The 17,180-nt window shown below is 41.9% G+C and overlaps 1 protein-coding gene across 2 annotated transcripts in view; it reads right to left on the reverse strand.

Moving 5' to 3' along the window:
• lrp4 (low density lipoprotein receptor-related protein 4) overlaps positions 1-17,180 on the reverse strand; it is a 151,219-nt gene that overhangs the window by 10,314 nt on the left and 123,725 nt on the right. The window contains exons 16-32 of one of the 2 annotated variants that reach the window (XM_022211235.2): positions 15,004-15,129; positions 13,612-13,820; positions 12,499-12,580; positions 12,275-12,380; positions 11,989-12,190; positions 11,621-11,810; positions 10,131-10,262; positions 8,687-8,827; positions 8,517-8,603; positions 8,260-8,431; positions 7,904-8,066; positions 6,324-6,549; positions 5,890-6,193; positions 3,472-3,690; positions 2,945-3,079; positions 1,401-1,509; positions 917-1,061 (exon numbers count right to left, since the gene is read on the reverse strand). In XM_022211235.2, the coding sequence (XP_022066927.1) occupies positions 917-1,061; positions 1,401-1,509; positions 2,945-3,079; positions 3,472-3,690; positions 5,890-6,193; positions 6,324-6,549; positions 7,904-8,066; positions 8,260-8,431; positions 8,517-8,603; positions 8,687-8,827; positions 10,131-10,262; positions 11,621-11,810; positions 11,989-12,190; positions 12,275-12,380; positions 12,499-12,580; positions 13,612-13,820; positions 15,004-15,129 (2,748 nt within the window). Of the gene's footprint in view, positions 1-916; positions 1,110-1,400; positions 1,510-2,944; positions 3,080-3,471; positions 3,691-5,889; positions 6,194-6,323; positions 6,550-7,903; positions 8,067-8,259; positions 8,432-8,516; positions 8,604-8,686; positions 8,828-10,130; positions 10,263-11,620; positions 11,811-11,988; positions 12,191-12,274; positions 12,381-12,498; positions 12,581-13,611; positions 13,821-15,003; positions 15,130-17,180 lie in introns of both variants that reach the window. The other variant, XM_022211234.2, reaches the window with a different exon arrangement.

Here is a 17,180-nt window from a genome sequence, read left to right on the forward strand (position 1 = left end):
TTTCTAGTTTTGTTTAGTTTTTTTTACTTTTTTTATTGTATTCATAATCAGGTGTCATTTTATTTCAAATTGTAAGTGTTAATTGTTGTTGTTTTTTTCTTTCTATGTAAAGCACATCGAGCTACTCCTGTGTATGAAATGTACAAATAAAAATGCCTTGCTGTTTGCTGTTGCAACAATGCAAATTCACCTGTTGTAGGATCAATATAGGAATATCATATCATATTGTAAAAGATCTGCGAGATAAAGTAGACCTGCAGAAAGTTTCTTTTTTCCAGATATAAGGGTAGTAAAAACTGTAAACTGTCTATAGAGGGGGTCCTCGATTTATGACGTCCTCGACCTATGGCGTTTTGTTGCTATGTTGGCACTGGTCATGGGCAGGTCCTCGCTTTAGGACGTACAGCGTTTCATCAGAACTAGTTGACGAACGAAGCCGACGAACACAGATTCACGTGGCGCTATAAGAAGGCTCTGTTTACATTCGCTGGTTGTACGCCATCTTGGATTGTGCTACATTCTCTAACTTGCAACTTGCAAAATGACTCATACATGCATGAAAGTCATTGGTATTCATGAACTGATCGATATCGTGACGCACGTAATGGCTTTGTCTACATTTTTGCCGGAATTTCGACTTGTAGCGAAAACGTCGATCTGTAGGAACGGAACAAAACTCCACTGTGAGTCGACGACACCTTGTATTTTGTTTTGACTTTGAGAACAGGAAGTAGACCGGTCCCAGATGACCCTAAAAACTTGGACTGTTCATAATGTAGCTGAGGATCAGAAATGAATTTTTCAATGCTTTATAAACCAAAATCGATGTTTTTGGCAGAGAGGAAACCAGTGTTCTCACAAATAAAAAGAACGAGGTGTGTGGTATCTCCGATGGAGCTGCCTGGAGCCTCCTTACCTGTCTGTCTGTGAGGAGATACCACTATAATGTCCATGAGACCCTCCACGTTGGCCAGCACAGTTTCCTTGTTGCGGCCCGTGTGTTTGTCCACCCGCTGGATGGACTTAGTCTGCCAGTCCGTCCAGTAGATCCAACGATCTTGCTGCGAGAGTCGGGAGAAAGGAGTTAGAGGGGAGGACACCGGCTTCAACTGGGGAAACGAGGGAGAAGAAGAAGAAGAGAGGAGAGGAAAAACACAGACAAGGAGCCGGGGGCCAAGAGGAAGAAAGGGAAGGGGAGGGGGAAGAAAAATGAGGGTCAGAGTGGAAGGGAAGTAGAAGAAATGGTTAAGTCGAATGGTTCAGTATGAGCTGGAGGACGGAGAGACGACCAGTGAGAATCACACGGTGAGCCGATGAGTGAAAGAGAGCAGGTGAGTGGAGGAGGGGTCAGCTCAGTGATTGACAGCTCAGGGTGAGGGGGGTTGAGGAGGGGAGGGTACCTGAGTGAGGGCAAACGGGTGAGACACGGGGCTGACGAGGACCTGACGCAGTTTGCCGTTCAGGTCTGAGCTCTCGATGCGGTCCAAGTGGGCATCCACCCAGAAGATCCTGCAGGAGACGCCACAGATTATTTAACACACCACTATCTATAGAAACACTGCACATGAATCCTGACTTAGTTCATCAGACTCTTGTATTTTCACATCCTGGAGCATCACTGCATGCTCTCTTATCATTGCACCCAATAATGAATGATGTCAATGCATGGCTGCAGCTTTTATTTAATGCATGCCAGACTGCCAAACATGCAAAACCTCTAACTGAAGTACAGTTTTTCAGTATGTTCAGTAGTTAGACACACACAAAAAAAACGTTGTTCATCTTGTGGTTACCTGATTCGCCAACAGGGATCATTAGACAATCAATTTTCCTTGCAGCTTCATTTAAAGATCAACCGCAAGGAATTTTGGATTTACACTTAAAAACTGGCTTTTTAAATAACAATTTCTAAGTAATATTATTCTGTTCTTTGACATGCAAAGGCTGTAAATCAGATGAGAAAGAAGGTTTTTAGTAAGCAGTAGTGGGTCAAAGCAGCTGCAGTTTAGAAAGTTGGTCTCTTGTGCTGTGTTACTGCTCAAACTCCAGCCTGTCAGGTCATCAGGACACTAACAGCGGGGCTAACTTCTATTCCTGGGCGTGTTTTATGCAGGTGAGGAGACTTGCTTTACTGCATCTGCAACGAGTAACATGGCTGGACCTAAAGTTCTTTTTGATGGGAGAATATGATGGAGCTCCAGATAGCACGTCTAAGTCAGGTTCCTTTAGTGCACAAAGTCGCTCCAGGTCCACCATCAGCAGCAGCTTCTGGTGTTAGAGTCACAATGGATGCAGAATGATCAGAGTTTTAGCTCAAGGAAAACAAACTGTGTGCTGTAGGTCTTCTTTAATGTTTGCAAACTTCTGGATATTTCAGTTTTCTTCCACCTTTCTCATGTGGCACTGTAAAATGGAGCATTGATGCTATACGAGCAGGATTTGACGAATATCAGCTGATCCTTGGGAATAAGTTTCTCCTATGGGCAAGCATTAAATGTCCAATTCTACAACCTGATATGTGTTAGAACTTTATGGTCCTGAGATGTAAGAAAACATCAGCAAACCTCACCTCTCACTACTTCATTTCTGATGATAGCTGTTAGTTATGCTAAGTCTTGCCTGCGCCTGGCTTCTGTGACTTCCAGCAGGCTCCTAATTATAAACCTGTAGTTTGTAATACATCCAGGAATATACATTTTGACCACTTCAGTATCAGGGTGTTCTTCCTTTGAATATGTCACAATGAAGTTTTTGCTTTTTAAGGTGGGTTACAAAAACTACTCTAAATGTTACTGTAGTGCATATATGGACAAAGTTCTCCAAAAATCTAGTTCCTGCTTCATTTTCCTGTGCATTAAAAGACAGAAGTTGTCAGTTTGAAAGGCTCCTGGATAAAAGAAGAAGAAAGCCACACAGGTATTTCAGACATGCTTCATCCTCTGACCTTCTTGTGTCGTAGTCCAGTGTGAGACCGTTGGGCCATCCCAGGTCGGTGTTGATCAGAACCTTCCGGTCTGAACCGTCCAGGTGAGATCGCTCAATCTTTGCAATGTGGCCCCAGTCTGTCCAGAAGAGGAACCTGGAGGAATGAAGAGGAGACTTTACATCATACAAACAATAAATAGTTTCTTTATTCTTCTGCTAGTTCATTATCTGGCTGTAACGCATCTTTAGAAACTACAAAGAAGCTCAAAGTACTTTCTGCTTGAAAGTTTAGGAGCTAAAACCCAATTTCCCGTTGCCATATCTCCCCCTACAGTGATTATAACAAATAAAACCTGCAGCACAATTCACCTACATGTTTGAAATTTGGTATGCATATGTAACACAACAAAAAAGGAGGCCCAAACCCTGAACCCAACAGAAAGTCTGTGATCTTGGATTAATTGTAAGAATTTTAGTGATTTTGGTCATTTTTAGCGGCTAACTCCTTATAGAGGGTGAAAAATCCAGTTCGCTCTCTTCTCTCACCCTTTGCTGGGAAACACTGCGATGGCTCGGGGTTCATCCAGACTGTTGTTGACCAGAACTTTGCGGCTGGTTCCATCCAAACGGGCCACCTCGATGGTATTTCGCCCCGTATCGGTCCAGTACATGTTTCTGGCCACCCAGTCCACAGCCAGTCCGTCTGTGGTCTTCAGGCCCTGGCTGATCACCGTCTCCATGTCGCTGCCATCCAGGTTTGCTCGTCTAAAGAACAAAATAAACGGTCATCATATGGCACAGGGACTACAACGCATTCAAGTGTTGTCACTAGATTTATTCTGTTCTATCTTAACGTTAGCAAACTATGCTAATGTGCACAGAAATGTAATATATATATATATATATATATATATACACACACACACACGCTACCGTTCATAAGTTTGAGGTCACTTAGAACTGTCCTTATTTTTGAAAGAAAAGCAGTTTTTCTCAATGAAGATAACATTAAATGAATCAGAAATACATTCCAGACTTTGTTAATGTGGTAAACGACTGTTCTAGCTGGAAACGTCTGATTTTAATGGAATATCTCCATAGGGGTACAGAGGAACATTTCCAGCAACCATCACTCCTGTGTTCTAATGCTACATTGTGTTAGCTAATGGTGTTGAAAGGCTCATTGATGATTAGAAAACCCTTGTGCAGTTATGTTAGCACATGGATAAAAGTGTGAGTTTTCATGGAAAACATGAAATTGCCTGGATGACCTCAAACTTTTGAACAGTAGTGTACATTTTTTCAAATGTTTGAAAAAAAAAGTAGCACTGGCAAGCATAAAATTAGCATTATTGTGTCTGCATTTTTTCCTTTCTCCACAAAATTTAAATGACACTTTATTCACTTGAGGACAGCTACAACTACACAGTGGAAAACTTCATTCAGAATCTGTACTTTTATTCCATTTATCCAGTGTGCAATGAAGTCGGACCATCGGTCAAATCCGATTTGCGTACCAAAAGTCCGGTAAAACTTACTACATTACCGGTCTTATGTCCGGTGTAATTTTTTTTCCTGTAAATCACCCTAAAGTCGCCGAGAATCACCAAGGGATAATGCAACATCGGGGGACAGCAATTTTGTACGATGATGTTATGTCACATCATCACGTCATGATTCCCAGCCCGCACAGAGTGATTTCCGGTTACAAGTACACAGGGATGGGATCAGCAAGTTCTGATTCCAGCGGAAAGTCGTTGGGGTGGGTGGGGGTGGGGGGTGGGGGGGGGGGGGGGGGGGGGGGGGCGGCGCAGCGTGCCACTTCTAATTGCTGGGCCGTTCACAATCGAACGACAGCTTGTTAACGTCGTTAGCAAGCTATCGTTAACGTCGTTACCATCTCGCGGGAGTATCAGCGACAATGAAGTGTTCAAACTTCAAATGAAATCCGCGGAAAATTCCCATCCCTGAGTACAAATTCAAGTTTCTGCAGGAGCGTGTGAAAGTAGCGCCAAAACGAAGCTGAGAGCTGTTTTTCTGGTCAAATTGGACGTGTATGGTGAGTAATTCAATGGTAAAAGTGGATGGTGGTATGGTAGAATGGTGTGGGAGGGTGTAGAGACGGTGACAGTGCATGTAGATGGTAATTTACCAGGTGTATAATGAGAGAGGGTGGATTCTGAGCAAGATTTGGCTGTTGCTATGAGAGTATGGTAGGTTATTTCATGGATTATGGTATGCAAGGGTTGATGGTGGTATGGTAGAATGGTGTGGAAGGGTGTAGTGATGGTGACAGTGCATGTAGATGGTAATTTGCCAGGTGTATAATGAGAGAGGGTGGATGCTGAGCTAGATTTGGCTGTTGCTATGAGAGTATGGGAGGTTATTTCATGGATTATGGTATTACATACCATAATCATACATACCATAACCGAATATTTTATGCATACCATACCATGGATTATGGAATACCATAATCCATGGTATGGTATGCATAAAATATTCGGTCCAGTAAAAACTGTTTTGGTCCAGTAAAAAATTACTGTTTACTGGTCTACGATCCAGTAATAAATTGTGCCCATTCGCGCAGACTGTTTATCTATTGGATTATTAAAATTTGCAGATCCTTCCTGATTTTACATTTTCTGGCTATGATAAACGCTGACATTTCCAAGATTTTACAAAATGAAAAAGCCTTTCAAACTAACTGTTGAGGGTCAGATGCTCTTTAAGAGTCCTTGTCAAAAATAAGCCACTTTTATAACCCACATGCAAAACAGCTCAAAAAGGGGAAAAAAGAATCCTTGAGAAACACTTTTTGTAAGCCTGCATATAAAATGAATTTTTGACGCCAGGAAGATGACAGAAATCTGAACAGCCTACAGATAATAATAAACTTCTAATCACTATGGTTTAAGCTACAACAAATAACTAAAGTTTGCACGCAGATGCTTGTGTTTGCACCTGATAACGTCCAGCGTGACGTCCGTGTAGTAAATCTTTCCGTCCACGCTGTCATAGTCCAGAGAGATGACGTTGTGCAGCTCGGGAACGGGTACATGGACGTCGGTGTGGTCGTTGGTGTCCAGGGAGATCCTGCGAACGCTGACCCGGTTGGAGAACAGCAGGTATGTCTCCGGGGAGTCGTCACATGACCGGCCATCACCCTTCAGCAGGATGCCGGTGGGACAGGCGCAGGAAGTGCCGTTGGGACGAGGCAGGCAGAGGTGAGTGCAACCTCCGTTCCTCCTGCCACATTTATTAAACCCTGAAGGGGACACAGACAGAAGGATTGATGCAAAGAGACACATTATCACAACCTAAAAGCCATGTGTGACTCAGCCGAATTTAACAGTCGAAAAATCGAAGCCGAAACAACTTCCTGCCCCGAGACTCACCCAGCGGCCTCTCTCTGTCCACAGCCTGGATGTCCATCAGTCCTGGCAGGTTGGCTCTCACTGTGATGGTGTTGGTTCCGGTGTTCTTGTCAGCTCGCTGGATGCTGCGGCTCTGCCAGTCGGTCCAGTAGATGTAGGATCCCAGCAGAGTTAAACCGTACGGGTGCTGGACTGGAGTCACCAGGGTTCGGCGATTCTGACCGTTCAGGTCAGACGCCTCGATGCGCTGCAGAGGACCAGAGAGGTGAGGGGTTAGCAACAGGTGATGCCTTTCACATTAATGCATTCACACTTCAGTTGCAGGATTGAAAGACATGGTATTATTGTAATTGTCAAAATTACACCATTTGCCAGAACCAGAAACTTTAAAAACAGGGAATGAATCATCACATTTGCAATTTTTTCCACAGTCCTTAAACTCCTGATGCATAATTTGGTTTTGTCAGAATAAAAAACATATCTGAGGTTAAAATCATGACTGTTTTATGAAATTCACTTGATTTAAATTCATTGTGTTGTATAAAAAAAACTGACAAAAGTCAACTGTTTGCAAAAATGAAATTCTGTAGAAAACTCAGCAGCAACCAAATATTCAGATACCTTTTGGCTGAATTGGATTCAGCTTTTGAGCAGACAGGAGACAAACACAGAGACAAATTAAAAATGTAAGTAGTAAAATATCTATAATAAGTAAAGCCTCCATTTTTTTACTAGTGTTTATAACATCTGTGGGCATTTGAAATAATGTTATACAAATGCTTTTTCTATTTTTGTAAGATCATTAATCAAATAAAATCAACTTTTGTTTCCTTTGTTAAAGGATTTATGAGGTTATAAAATTCTGGATGAAATACATTTTTCAATTCTCGCTGTTTCTAGCTATAACTGTGCTGTTTCCATAGAGCTGAAAGACTTAATATTGCAGTTAAAAATGAGCCCACAGTGAGGAAAAATGTAACAGGAGCAAAACGCTGCTTGGAGTTCACAGGGTTAACCTTTAAATTCTTAATTCACAAACTCCAAAGTGATCTTATCATGTGTTTACTTCATGTGGTTATTTCTGGCTGTGATGCACTTGTCTAAAAACGTCTGTACTGTTACCACCCTCCATCTTCACACCAGATGTGCCCGATCAGGAGCCGAAGGTCACCACCTGACGGAGCACATCTGTAATCAGTGCTGCATTCAGTGACACTCCTTTTCCCAGTCGGGTGGGCCTCGCTGACTGGAACGCTGTGTTTGTGGAGCTCCAGCCTCACTTGTGGGTTTTGGTGTCGGGTTTGGTCGGCATTGTAAATTGAGTTTAACCAGACATTAAACATTTGTTGCTCACCGTGCAGTGTTTTGTCTCAGAGTTTTTTGTTACAACTGAGGAGCCAAGTTGTAACAGTACGATATAAGTTAATAATAATATTTCTACTTTGAACAGTCCCTCTAAGAGTGGTTTGCAATGAGTTTAGCAGTAATCCTCTTAGTTCATCAATATTACAAGCTTTTTTTTTTTTTTTAAAAAAAAGAGGTTTTGTCTGTAATTTGTGAGGTAAGAACTCCTGTAACTGTCCTGATTAGTCTAAACTGACCTCAGTGTGAGCGTCAGCCCACAGTAACTGAGACCCGGCCATGTCGATGGCCAGACCGTTGGGCCAGCCCAGGTTGTTGCTGATGAGCACCACACGGTCGGATCCATCCATCGCTGAGCGCTCCAGCTTAGCGTGTTCTCCCCAGTCCGTCCAGTACATGTAGCTGGAGAAGATAAAGAGAGAAAGGATTCAGAGGTCAGAAGGCAGGATGATGAGGATATACAGTATACAATGGTAAGGCTCATGATCGAGACTTTTCTTTCTCTCAGCAGGAAAGCAAATATTTTCCTGAATCTAGAATTACAGGAAGGTTAAAAAGGGTTGATGGGAAATGTATCACAGTCCAGCAGCCTCACCCCATCTCGTGGTAGAGGGCGATGGCTCGGGGGCTGTCGAGGTTTTGCCAGACGAGAACTTTCCTCATGGAGCCGTCCAGGTTGGCGACTTCGATGCGGTTGGTTCCCGTGTCCGTCCAGTAGATCTTCCTGCCAACAGCGTCCACTGCCAGACCATCAGTGGTCATCAAACCTAGATAGGGAACGAAGACGGAGTCAGGACGCTGCGACTGAGTGGAATCAAACAGGACTGTACCTTTACCGGCTGTTCTCCTCACCTGTGGACATGATGTCTTCATGTGCGGATCCGTTGATGTTGGATCTGCTGATTTTCTTCAGTGTGCTGTCAGACCAGTAGACTTTTCCTGCAGGAGGTGCAACAGACACACATAAGGACTCCATCTTTACATGAGTTGTTCAATGTAAAAGTTAAGGAAGACACACAAACCTTCTTTGGGGTCGACCCCGATGGCGATGGTGTTTTTCATGGAGCTGTTCACAGCCAAAACCACATCAGCAAAATAGGGGATGTCCAGAGAAACCATCCTGATGTCCGTCCTCCGAGCAAAGATCAGGAAGCTGCTCATCCCTGCACACAAACAGAACACACAGCGACTTAAACCTGAGCAGCTTCCTGTCAGAAAGGAGGCTGACGTGCTTTTATCTTCCAAGCATCAAAAGTTCCTTTTATCTGCAGGCTTAAAAAAATATTCTTCAAGGATTGTTTTTTTTCCTGTTTCCTTTTGAAACACTATGTACGTCTGTTATGTAATTGATTCATTTTTTGACACAGATTACGTGGAAATACTTTAAGGAGTATTCTTTAAACCCCAAATCCACCAGCAGGTTTGAAAGACAAGCTATTGTAGTAAAAATTGTCAAAATGACACAATTTATCATAGCAAGAAAGTATAAAAACAGGAGAAATTTGTTAGATTTTCAGCTTTTTAACCATCTTTGAATTACTCATGTCTGACTTTCAATTTCACTCATAAAAACAACAAAATTTAGCATACAAAAATTTGATATTGCATAAATATCACTTGATTCTACATTGTCGTTGAAAAAAAATAATTTGAAGTGAACAGATTCTATAAAAAACTTTAAAAAAAAACTAAAAATTCTGCATTCCTGAGCACAAAGGAAAAAACAGAAAAACTGACTCAGCTGCGACCGACAACCTTGACAAAAAGATAAATAAAATTTAAAAAATAAACAATTGGTTGAACTGCAGGTGGTGTTTACACAGAACAGATGGCAGACAAGAACGGAAACAAATTAAAAATGAAGTAAAAGCAGGAAAAATATTCTACACACTCTAAAGTCCGGACACATTGGCAAAACTACATGTTTTCAAGAAATGAAATTTTTAACAACACTTTATTCAATAGGATTATTAACAAATAACATCTTTGTGATGCAAAGGTTGATGCGCTTTGCAAGATTCACATGAACTCGATGCAAGAAATCCGCATTGCTGTGTGTCTAGACTTTGAAGACACTTAGTATGTACGGATATTTTTTCCAGCGTGGTTTACAGCTATGGGCTCTTGGAAAATGGTTTATATGGAGATTCCAGGCTTTTTCAATTTTTATAAAACAAATAATCAATGAAATTAAACTTTAGTTTGGTAGTTTTTAGGTTTCATGACATTATAACTACCTTCTACTGCATAAAAGATCACGATTGTGCTGTTTCCATAGAGATGCAGGACTTTAGAATGGAGTGAAAACTGAGCCCACAGTGAGGAAAAATGTGACAGGAGAACAAAAAAACTGCAGATTTTTGTTCTTAACATCAGGGAAACAGTGCAGGAACATCTGCAGGATGCCCTCTAAATTTATATTTTTGGTCCCATGTTTGTGAGACGTAAACAGAGGTTGCTTCCTACCAGGTGTGCAGGTCTTTCCGTCCGTCTGCAGGTTGATCCCGGTGGGACAAGCACAGCTGGAGGCTTTGGGAGCAGGAGCCAGGAGACAGAGGTGGCTGCAGCCTCCATTATTCACCTCACACGGGTTACGAACTACACAGGAAGAAACATACACATTCAGTTCACCCGCCACTTTCTAGGTCGGCTCAGAGGCAAAGAGTGGGAGAAATTAGGGCAAACAAAACACACAAAGCTGCAGATCCAAACAGTGAAACCCCATCTGGGAGCACGGTGAGATCAGTGAGGCTTCAGTTCGGTAGGTGCCCCCTGAGGCTCTGCCTTTCTTACCCAATGATCTGAGTTCAGTTTCCCTGTAAGCCCCCTAGTGTCAGCGGAGGTTTTGGATCTGAGCTCAGAGAAAAGGCAACAAAAATCAGAAAGGAGAGAGGAGATTTTGTTTCCTTTGTCTTAAGGGACAAGTCAGAGGGAGAAAATAAAACGTGGTCGAGTAGGGTAAGAACAAGGACACATTTTTCATTGGATTTTTCCTATTTACGAGCGCTAATCAAACCATTCTGAGACTGTTGATGGTGCGTGTCATGATGGTCAGACGTGTGCAACAAGTACAAGCAGAAACTATCACGAGTCAAGTGAGACCTGTGTTCCACATGCTTTTCTGACCACTGCGATTTCTCCACAGGGCACAAACTGGAGCAGAGAAGAAAACATCACATTTAGTGTCAGTCAGCAGCTGAGACGATTCAACCTTCATGTCAAGGATCGTCCCTGGTGGATGGGGGTGGGTCTGCAGCTACCATCCAAAGAAGACACAACAGTGGAAGAGCCCCAGTTTCCAAAATGGGAAAAGGTGCGACAGGTGAGGAGCAGCAGGAGCGTGTTTGTTGTTTAATTCATGTGGTCGTGCACCAGGAATTAGTCCCCCAGGGTCTGTCTGGGTGTTAGTATGTGTGGTTTTTTGGCCACAACAACACAATGGTTGCTTCTTGCTCATCCCTACTTATCTGATTTGGCTTCCTCTTCTTCCACAAAAGAAAATTAAAGGTAAAGGGTCACCGTTTTGACACAGTTCCAGCGCTAACTGCAGATGGTGCTCTACATTTTTACATAACAGGAGATGCAGGGAACAATGCGAGACTATGTTTACGGATGGTGAAAAATTGAAACCACATACGGTTTTAGATTTTTATAGACACAATCTTGTACTATTTGATCCATGCACGAAAAAAATCTGAGTAAAATTTGGTGAACCAACCCTTTACATAGCACTTTAGCTGTTTAAGCTAATGCTAGCAGAACAGGCTGCTTCATAACTAAGCATCATGAAAGCAAATTTGACTAGAGAGGGCAAATTAAATGGCTTAAGTCCCTACACTGAGGTGACTATAAACATCAAATTATGACTTTGCAGACATTGTTTCAAAGACAAAACTATACAAGCACTTGCTGACGACACCATACGTTCTTGATTCCGCATGGGGGTGAACACAGACCTGTCTCACGGTGTCGATGGAACATATGGATGTCCATGAGGTTCTCCAGGTTTTCAGCCAGTGTGTGTCGTCCCAAACCAGTGAGCTTGTCGGCGCTCTGGATGCTCTTTGACTGCCAGTCTGTCCAGTACAACTTATCCTTGTGAACCGTCAGGCCGAAGGGGTGAGGCAGCTGGGTGCCGATCAAAACCTGTGTGCAAGAACAGAGGGAACAGTAACAGAATTGACTTCACTAGAAAGTGAAACTCAACATAGAATGAACGGCTCATCAAACTATTACAAACCAAATACACAAGTCATACCACTGAATAAAATGTTTCAATGATTTCTGTGGAAAATCTGCTTAAAAATGGATTAACACCATTTACCTGTCGATCAGAGCCATCAAAGTTGCCAAACTCAATAGTCTTCATGCCAGCGTCGGCCCAGTACAGCCGCTTGGTCTCGTAGTCGATGGCGAGCCCGTTGGGCCACGTCAGGTTGGATGAGATGATGACGATGCGACTGGATGCGTCCATTCCTGCACGTTCGATCTTTGGGTTGGCGCCCCAATCAGTCCAGTACATGAAGCTATACACAGAGAATCAACAAATGAGACTTCCAAGCCATGTCCAGGTTCACATGTTGCTTATTAAACTATCATTAACATCTCACCCTCCGATCGGGTCGATGACGATGTCCCGGGGCCGGTCCAGGTTCTCCCATATCAGAACAGTCCGCATGCTGCCATCAGCATTGGACACTTCAATACGATCCGTACCTGACACATAAAACACGACCAGTCTAAATATTAGAGCACACACTGCCATGCAAATGATTGTACATAACCCTCAGGAACCACTATTATATGTGAGAATATGTGAAACGAGGCTGTTTACCAGCATCAGTCCAGTACAGCTTGCTGGTCACCCAGTCAATCGCCAAACCTGCTGGACTCTCCAGACTGGTGTCCACCACCACCTGGAAAACACACAACAAAGATGTGCATTCACTCCTCTACTAGCAGCCTCATGGTGAATCTTAAAGTTTCAGGTCCACAAATCTGCTAAGATCTGTGCCTATAACTGCTGTTTAAGCTTTGTTGTTTTGGATTTAATGTTATTCTTCTATTTTGCGGAAAAATTAGCCAAGTCCTGATGAATTCATCCCAGGACATATTTGGTGAACCGGGTAAAGGCTTAATTTGTGAGCTTCAAAACAAACTTAACTGAATTGAACTCTCTGAACCCGGAAATCTAGTTTGAGAGGCATGTTACCTTTTATGCTTTTTTTTTTTTTTTTTATAAAATCACCAAAACATCATTCGTCAGAGGCAGAAACAGTAAAAGCAGAAAAATGTCATTGTCAACTTTACAATGATCTTTAAACTGCCTTTAAACTCAAAAAAATCACAAAACTAAACCATTCAAACTAACCAGATTCTGGAAAAACAGGTAGTGATAACAATTCAATAACTATTAATCTGAAATGCAAACTGTACTCAGACAGAGCAGACAGGACATATGTATGGAAATAAATTAAAAACAAAAGCAGTGAAATATCTGTCCTATGTTGAGTATATGTGATGCCTGTGTGAGCTTGGAAAAATGCTCATTTCTTTTTTTCAGTGCTTTTAAGATAAGTACCTGAAGATATTCTGCTTTCATTTTGTCTTTCTTATAGGATTTATGGCATTATAACTTTCCTTATCCTGCACAAAAGACATGTTTGAGTTCTCTCTCCTTCTAGCCATGAAAAATGCAAAAAATGTGACAGGATCAAATAAAACAGTGAGAGACTGCTGGGAGTTCAGAGAGTTAAAACAAAGCTGCTGAACTAAACACTTAAATTATTTCCATAGAGCATGAGTTGTAGCTGCACTTCCCTATCAGCACCAGCAGATGGCGCTGTTGCATAAACTGAAATCCTGCTGTCTCCTTCTGCTGCTCTCCTCCTGATTAATGTAGGACAGATGAGGAATGATGGGATTTGTGTGCCTGACTGTTGCTGACCTCCTGCTTGCTGCCGTTCCACAGAGCTCTGTTGATGGAGTCGGTGGTGACGTCTGTCCAGTAGATGTAGCCGTCCTTGGAGTCCCAGTCCAGAGCCACGGCGTTGCGCACGTCAGATAGAGGGATGACATCATCGGACATGTCCTCTGTGTCGAAGCTGATTCGTCGGATGTCCGTCCTTCGGGCAAAAAGCAGGAACTTGTCAAGACCTGATTAAAGACCAAAGGTCTTCTGTCAGTCTTCTAGGTTTAACAGTGGGGTCAAAAGTGAACACAGCAAAACAGCACTACCACAAAGACATCTAACAGCTCTTAAAGGGAAAGTCCAACCAAAGTGACTTATTAATATCATACATCACAACCTCTCCCTTAACATAATAATATTCAGAGAATAATGAGAGGAAAATTCTGATGTTTTTATAACCGCAGGGTGTGTAAGTGTCAAATAATTCTATTCCAAGCAGTGCAACTGTCACAGGGTGGTGAAAGAATGTTGCATTAATTAATGAATCATTAAAAATTTATGCAGAACGATTCATTTTAGTTCCTGCACTTCGTCAGCTACAACGTGTAATTCAACTTATTTTATATTTTCATTAATTAAGATCTCACTTCACATGTAGGAGTCTTATAATCCTCTGCAAACCTTTCTTTTTTTTTTTCCCGGTGAAATTTCGTTTCCTCTGACAGCCAGCACCTCGACTGCCTGGCTGATCTGATTAACTGCACAGGATTATCTTTTCCAATTTAGCTCTTTCAACTGTTTAAACCTTGCAGTCAGAGGAGTCAGAAGACCAAAGACGCAGTAGATTAGTCTAAAAGTTAACTACATGTTTTTTTCTAAGTTATTAAAAATGACAAAAAAGTGTCACAAACATGATTGTGGGTGTAGGAACCACTAATAACTCCATTAAAAATCAATCCTAAGTGGTATATTTGTATACACTACCATTCAAAAGTTTGAGGTCACCCAGGCAATTTCATGTTTTCCATGTAAACTCACACTTTTATTCATTTGCTAACATAACCGCACAAGAGTGTTCTAATCATCAATGAGTCTTTCATCACCATTAGCTAACACAATGTAGCATTAGAACACAGGAGTGATGGTTGCTGGAAATGTTCCTCTGTACCCCTATGGAGATATTCCATTAAAAATCAGCCGTTTCCAGCTAGAACAGTCATTTACCACATTAACAACTGTATTTCTGATGAATTTAATGCCATCTTCATTGAGGAAAAATTGCTTTTCTTTTAAAAATAAGGACATTACCAGGTGATCTTAAACTTTTGAACAGTGGTGTATGTAAAACTGCAATAACTGCAGGAAATAGAAATAACATTCGGTCTATTTTGACACATATTATAATATTTCGGCTGGTTTGGAGCTCACCGTTGGCACAGTTGTAGTGGTCGACCTTCTTGAAGCCGGTGGGACAGGCGCAGGTGAACGTCTTGTTGCTGGGGAGACACAGGTGGCTGCAGCCGCCGTTGTTGGTTCCACAGCGGTTTTTGCCACCTGGTGGACAAACAAACACACACAACTCAGCATATATATATTATATTTGTGCATATATTTATGTTTATATTTGTGGGACATATATTTATGTGGAAATACTACATTTTATTATGGCATCCCCTCATCACTCTCCTTGTGTTACCTGCCTGTGTTCTATAAAAACGGTCAAACTCAGTAGGTATACTCTCCAAAAGTGTTTCTTTTCAGTGACGCAACGCTGCAGACATCTTCTATTCCTCAAAATGTCAAAAAATGTGCATCTGGATTTCACCTGAGTTCTGAAGCTTCTTTAATGAGTTCTGCTTAGACTGAATCTCGGCTAAAACACAAAGAGCCTGACCTCCTCGCAGTTCATCTTCCTGTCGGGCTGTAACGGTATTTTATCAGCATGATAACAAAAACTTTCTCCTGGCCGGAGGTCAGGTTCAGCACGGTTTGTTAGCAAAGAACACAAGTCTTTGCTGTCACGCTGATGAACCACCTGGACTGGCCGGTTCACCGCAGGCTCCAACAGCAGAGCAGCAAAGCAGCCGATCATCTGTGGGCTTCACCACCACGACAAACAAGTTTTCAGCTCTGAGTGGAATGACAGTCTTCTCATTTTCACCTTGTAATGTTGATGTTTTGTTGTTTTTATTCTCCTGTCTGCTGCACAAAATATTCTACTGCTTCAAGCTGCAAACTTTGATGTTTTAAAAAATGGGTCACTGAAGCTAAATTATTCACAGTATAGCATGCGCTGCTCTGTCGATATATTGAATAGTATGTTATTGTCAACACTTCTGTGTAGAGTCTTAGTCATCCAGGTCATGCAAAGTGCGAAAGTGCTTAAATAAGAGGCAGCTGGGTTTCGTTTTCTACTTGTTGAACACGTTTCACCTCTTCAAGAGTGAAAAGAAGCCCAGCTGACTTTTATTTAAGCACTGGGGGTTATTGTCAGTGATGTTTTAGTGACATAAAGACTCAGAATCTGACTGAAAACCAATATAAAAAGACAAAATGTGACATTATCACAGGCTTCTGACATTTTTTTGCTGCTTTTTGTTACAGGAGTATTACATTGTTTTGAATTCATCTATTTTGATGCTCTTGTCACGACACAATCTTTGATGCCAAACGCAGTAAACCGAGTTGTTTGGAGAAAAAGCCCTCTGCAGCCTTTAGGGTAATTCATGCTTTCTGTCTTCGTGAGTTACATAAATGTCGAGTTCATGTTGACCCTTCTGCAGATGTTAATGTGCAGCCCAAAGTTTAGGAAAGTCCACACTACGAGGATGCCAAGCGCACGTTTTTTGTTCCAGAAAAATAAATGGTGCTTAAAACAAATGCTTGTTTTGAGCAGAGACTGCGAGCAGATTCTCGGTCATCCGCGACTTCATAATTCAGTTTAGAAAGACTTCTAATTGATGTAGTCACTGCCAGACTTCGGGGGATTTTTTATTTGTACATAATTTCCTTCGACGGAGCCTAAACACAGCAGGGAGTTCTACTTTCTCCAGGAATCCTGTGCTATTTCAGATCACTGCGTTCTACACAACCCAGGAATAATCAGAATGACGCGGTGCGGCAGTCCAGTTTGGAACTAGCTGGAATAGTCTGTAAAAACCATGGAGTCACGGCCTTTCTGAAACATTCACAGTGCATTTTTTTTGTTCGATACGAGAAGCAATGTGACCCTCGGTGTAGAGGACCGATGTGGATCTATCGCACTAGGAATAGAATTCTGTGCATATCTCCACAGAGAGCAGGCCCTTGACTTCACTTTACACCTTTACATTAACTCATTCGTTGAATTTACTGCTGCTGCTGTGTTGCTTATCTTTCAAAACTTGGACTTTATTCTGAAAAATGTGTTGCTTCTTCTATAATTGTTAAAGACTGGCAAAAAACCTGCATGTTGGGGAGGTGTGAATCATTGATCTAACAGCTGTTAACCGATCCTACCTCAAATCAAACTTTGTTTTAGTTGAGACATTTGTCCAAATGAATAAAAACGGAACCCAAAAATGAATCAAAATGTACCCAAAATAACTATAGTGTCCAGACTGACT

Source organism: Acanthochromis polyacanthus, chromosome 2 (assembly GCF_021347895.1).
Source record: "Acanthochromis polyacanthus isolate Apoly-LR-REF ecotype Palm Island chromosome 2, KAUST_Apoly_ChrSc, whole genome shotgun sequence".
NCBI classification, from domain to species: Eukaryota; Metazoa; Chordata; class Actinopteri; family Pomacentridae; genus Acanthochromis; species Acanthochromis polyacanthus.